Source organism: Hordeum vulgare, chromosome 3H (assembly GCF_904849725.1).
Source record: "Hordeum vulgare subsp. vulgare chromosome 3H, MorexV3_pseudomolecules_assembly, whole genome shotgun sequence".
Lineage (NCBI taxonomy): Eukaryota > Viridiplantae > Streptophyta > Magnoliopsida > Poales > Poaceae > Hordeum > Hordeum vulgare.
Window position 1 is genome coordinate 604165540 of NC_058520.1, and position 5523 is coordinate 604171062.

General features: G+C 48.9%; 1 protein-coding gene across 7 annotated transcripts; it reads right to left on the bottom strand.

The window, feature by feature from the left end:
- Window positions 1-373: 373 nt before the first annotated feature.
- On the bottom strand, window positions 374-4729 carry LOC123445572 (pentatricopeptide repeat-containing protein At3g13880-like). Of its 7 annotated transcripts, none has more exons than XR_006631113.1 (6): window positions 3016-4729; window positions 2059-2829; window positions 1572-1915; window positions 1422-1482; window positions 1041-1343; window positions 374-913 (listed from the first exon to the last, which is right to left on the bottom strand). XR_006631113.1 is itself a non-coding variant. In XM_045122572.1 (2 exons), exons 1-2 carry the CDS (start codon window positions 4653-4655, stop codon window positions 2079-2081), a joined length of 2391 nt encoding a protein of 796 aa, XP_044978507.1. In that variant the 5' UTR covers window positions 4656-4723; the 3' UTR covers window positions 2048-2078. The 7 variants fall into 7 exon arrangements, 1 of the variants encoding a protein (XP_044978507.1); XR_006631118.1 differs by having other exon boundaries at window positions 1041-1153; window positions 1422-1463; window positions 3016-4723; XR_006631116.1 differs by having other exon boundaries at window positions 1422-1463; window positions 3016-4723.
- Window positions 4730-5523: the final 794 nt, after the last annotated feature.

The following is a 5523-nucleotide window of genomic DNA, read 5'->3' on the forward strand; positions in this document are numbered from 1 at the left end:
CATAGTTCTCTCTCTATCTCGTACGGAACCCAGAGATGGGATCATGGTGCCCAATCAACTAGTAAAAATAATATCCAGATCGCGCCCGGGATCAATACATACCAGATAGTCATTTCAAAAAAAAAAACACCAACATAGTACATAGTCATAGCAATTGAATCTATGGATACAAATTCCACCCAGCATGTTCCATACTGCAATCTCCCATCGATTGGTCGCCCGGTAAAATCACCTCTTGAGACAAGGCACGAGAGAGTAAAATGCTTTTACCCGCGCCTTGGGAAATGACTATGTAGATCCATTGTTCTATTTCCTTTATTTATTTTTATTTAAAAGACGATAGACAGACCATCAGAAAGGTGAGTCACCGACCTTCTAGGGTTGAGGCCCCCTTGATATCCTCTATGATTGCATCGCATGACAAACAAAACAGAATCAAACATTCAAGTATTGTTGTTTTCTATGACAGACCACATAAACCACTTGTCCGCTACACATCTTGCACTCATCTTTCTTGATACAGAATTGGATGAACCTGACGCTCCACGCCGGCCTGAGTAGAGGTTCTCCGCGCTATGTATAGCAGAACTGTATTCACTCTAAGACGCCATAGACAATTTCCCTGTCGGCAACACATCCTTGTAGATAGGTCGGTAAGTGAACAAGCCTTTGACACAAGAAGCTTGTTGCATGCTGTCTTTGATGAGCTCGTGCCATCGCTAACACCGCCCTAAGCATGAGGATGAGTGCATTCTTCTGTGGGTGAAAACCCCATGATCCAGCAGTAGGCACCCATTGTGGGCACCTTAGGATGGGAAAACCTTCAACTACATTCATGAAGGTCGACTAGGTGATACGGAGTTGGATGAATCTCACCTTCAGCGCCAACCCCAATAGAGGAGATCCTCTGGTTCTGCTACCACAGAGAGAATTAGGTATATCGTTTACAAAAGGAGATGGGCTCCGTTGGAAGATTTGCAAGGCAGAGTCGGTTTAAGAAAAAAAATTACCATGCAGAGGGGTAGCAACGATTTCATTACCTATATGGGGAATTGATCTGGAGCGGGAGTGAAAGTGAGGGGAACGACTATGACGACGTGCAGGTGGTGGTGGTGGTGATGACCTTCTCGAAAAGCTCCTCAGTCTCCTTGACCTGCTAACAGCAAGATAAGTTCGCCCTCAAGAAAAGGCGAGATAAGTTAACTACAACCTTCTGAAGGTAAGTGTAAACATGGCAAGGCAACACTGTCCATAAATGAAGGTAATGGCACACATCAGGCCAGTGTAAATTATGCTGCAGTATACAGAGGTCTCAAACCATGTATGGTGTACTTATTGTATTCCTGGACAAGATAGGCAGATTGCACATAAGCAATCTATACAAGAAACTCAAGCAATAAAACAAGCTTAAATTAACTTACCGCCTTCTAAGAGGCCCAGGTGAGTATCCACGAGGTGATGAGCTGCCACAAATCCCAAATCCTCCTAGGTGTCAGTTGCGAGACTAGTGTCAGCAATTCCTCAGTATATTACAATACCCTATATACAAGAATGAAATTTCCAGAACTCACCGCATTGGCGACGTATGCCTTATAAGTGGCGAAGGAGATGATGCCTTCTAATTGGAGATCATGGTCTTCTGTCACCAAGCCTAACAGGGGATGGATCTAGTCGATGACGAACAGGAGAATCAGCATGATGCCTTGGAGATAGTTTAGTGGACTCAACCATTCAATTTGGAGGAGGCCGCTTTTGAGGAGTTAAAGACGCCTTTCTTCCTGTTGGCAGAAATGTAACAGGATTCAATCATTGCAAGGCTGCAATATGCACCTACAGATCTTAATCCTAAATGGGAGCAAAGCAACATAGAGAACTGTCTATTAAAGAATCAGAACACCACACTGGCACCGTATACCCTGAATAACTTATAGGCTATAAAGCTTCAGAAGTTTACGTTCCGTCGGCCTCTGCTGAAAAATGATTTTCACTCCTAACTATGGTAGCTCAATAGGTATGCCAACGTGTCAGGTTTATCTTCAAGGATTCACCTTCAGAAACACTGCACTAGCCAGTAGCCACTACCAGTAATCCGCACAAGAACATGAGCCATCTCTGAAGTGATGGAAACGAATCGCATCTCTCAAGACTATTTCCCTCTTTTCACTCTTCGATATCAGTTTCATAGTTAAATGGCAGTCACGGCAGACTCTCAAGTTCTTCATTACTCGTATAGGTGCTGACTGCGGTAAATGAATCAATCCTAATGCCACAGCTAGTTTCTCACTGTGCCAATTCATCCAACTTTGCTCGTTTCTAATGATGTCATCTGACTTTGTGCTGGAAGCGTCAGTTGCTGTCAATTTATCAATCTTGGAAAGCATCTCTGCCAGTTTCGAGTATATGGCATTGCTCTCTGGATGGGACTTGTCACCGGCAACAAAAGAGTGAACCCCAGACCTTAGTTCAATCCAACTCAGACCAGGTTCTTTCTTCACGCCTCGCTCTTTCATCACATCTCTAATTTTTGAAGCAAGCGAGAGCTCCCCAGCATCCAGGTAAATGTTGTAGAGATTTACATAGGATGCTGAGGAACTGGGTTGTAGTTCCATTATCCTATCTGCAACAAGTTGGCCTCTCTCCATGTCTCGATGGATACGACATGATGCTAGCAAAGACCGCCAGATGACAGATTCATCATGGAAGACTGAATCCCTTATAAAAGCCTCAGCATCAGCTAGTCTCCCAGCTCGACCAAGAAGGTCGACAACACATGTGCAATGCTTGATGGTTGGGCTCAACGCATATTCCTCTTTCATGATTTCATAATACCTGCATGAGACCATAAAAAGAATGGACCAATGAGAAACAAGTATATCTCTATTATAAGACAGTAAGACGCACTTCAGCAAGACAAAAACCTCAAAGTTCCAACCATATACAGTTTTTTTTTTCTGACAAAGAAGTATCTATGAATAGCTGAAAAATAATTATCTGACAAAAAAGGATAAGACTTACTTGAGTCCCTCATCAACCAATCCTCCATGGCTACATGCAGTAAGGACACCAAGAAAAGTAATCTCATTTGGCACCACCTTTGCATCTACCATTTCATTGAAAAACCGTAAAGCATCCCTTGCACAGCCATGTTGTGCATGGCTTGATATGACAGCAGACCAAGAGACAATGTCGTGTGATTCCATCTCCTGAAACCTCCGGACTGCAGCATGGACATCCCCTGACCTAGCATACATATGTATGCAGGAGTTCCCCATGGCAGTGAACCGACCAAAACCAGATTTTGTAGCAAAGCACTGAATCTGCTCACCAGTCCTTGCAACAGCCAAACTGGCACAGGCATTCATCACGCTCGATATAGTGAAAGGATCAGGTTTCAGTCCAGCACCTAATAATTCATGGAACAAGGTCAGTGCCCTCTCGAAAAGCTCATTTTGAACACACCCTGAAATCATAGCTGTCCACGTAACGACATCTTGCTTCGGAACAGATGTGAAACACCTGAACCCATCTTCCATGCAGCCAGAGTTGAGGTACAAGTCAATGAGTGCGCTCCCAATGAAGTCATCTCCCTGGAAACAGTGCTTCAGCACTTGCCCATGTATCTGTTTTCCGAATTCGATGTCACCTGCCAAGTTACAAGCTCGTATAACACTGGAGAATGTGAACTCGGTAGGCTCCATTCCTCGACTCTGCACCTCTGAATACAGACTTAACGCTTCTCTCAGGACATCCGTATCGACAGCAGCCTCATCACGACACAGCCCCGCGATCATGGCATTGAACACAACCACATTGGGATCAAGCACCGACTTAAAGAGCGCAACAGCTTCACTCAATGCGCCCTTCTTGGCATACATGTCAACCATCGCGCTCGCAAGAAACACGTCGGCGTCGAACCCAGCCTTCACCACGCATCCATGAACCGCCGCGGCAATATCCCTCACAGGGTCATCGCTGCCAGCGCAACACTTGATGACACTTCCAAGAGCAAAAGAATTCAAGCCAATCCCAGAACGGCGCATCAGAGCAAACACCCTCAGCATGTCATCCTGAGCACCGGCCCGCACGTAGCCTGAGACCAGCGCGTTCCACGAGACGTCATCCCGCTCGTCGGCAGCGTCAAACACCTGCCTCGCCTGGCCCATGTCGCCGCACCTGGCGTACATGCTGACGAGCGAGTTGGAGACGAACACGCCCCCGGCGATCCCCTCGAGGACGGACAGCGCGTGCACGGCCTTGCCCTCCCTCAGGCGCCCGGCGCGCGAGCACGCGGCCAGCGCGGCCGCGTACGTGAACCGGTCGGCCCTGACGCCGGCGGAACGGCGCGCGCGCGCGAAGGTCTCCAGAGAGTCCTCGGGTTGTCCAGCGCGGGAGTAGGCGTCGATGAGGAGGTTGAAGGAGACGGCGTTGGTGCGGGGCATTTCGTCGAGCAGGCGGCGCGCATGGCCGCCGAGGCGGCAGTACGCGGCGAGCAGCGTGTTGCGGAGGAAGAGGGAGGGGGAGGGGTGCGCGCGGACGATGTGGGCGTGGACGGCGGCGGCGTGGCGCGGCGCGGAGCAGGAGTGGAGGTGGTGGAGGTAGTAGGCGTCCAGGGACGGGAACGCCGCCGGCGGAGGAGCCCGCGGGCACGGAGGCATCCCCGTCTCGTCTCGTGCGAATTGTTCGAACCGAGAGAGTGAGCATGAACCGTCCGATCAAAGTTTCGTGGTCCAGATCTGCTATAGAATAGAACCCAGGCACCAATTATACCACTAGCGTCGCGCTCCACAATCTTTTTTTCAATCCAAGATAAAGGCACCGTCGATTCTCAAATCTTTGGCATGCGTCCGAACCGCCATGTTTAAACTGCGGAAGCCATCCATACACTAAGTCCACAGCATGGTCCAAATGTACTTTCCCTCGCAAACTGGAAATATATTGTAAAAATTTTTACAGAAGTCCCGGCACGTGACCACACCTGCTTCTGACCGTCTTGGTCCATCCAAACCACACATCTTTACCCGCGCACGTTCCCGTCAAGCGTCAGCTGTCCGCATTCATGTCGTTCTAGAACGCACCGTTTCACATTGAAAATAGCCCAGGACGAACGCGATCTGTCACTGCCTCTAATATTGAAGCGGCGCGTCAGTCGAGGACGCCGCTCGGCTGCACGCCCGGGTGAATACGCCTCCTTACCGCATTCAAACGCATCATGTAAACCCGTGTCAAAGCCGAGGAACATACTTCGGTCATACGTTCATTCATGAGCGAGCCGGCATTAAATGCAACGCCGAGCAAGCTCTCCCTCGAGGATGTCGAGGAGCACGTCGTAGGAGAAAGCACGTGTCGTCGCTGCCGGCGTCCATCATCGTGATGGGTCTGGTGGCAGATTCGGTCGTTCCGCGGGCAGACGCCCGCATGCACACAGGGAGAGGGCCCGTCCGTAGAGGCTAAGAATCGTAGGTTCCACGGATTTGAACGTCAAAGAGATTTCTTAGTCTATATGACATCTAGAAAAACTTAATC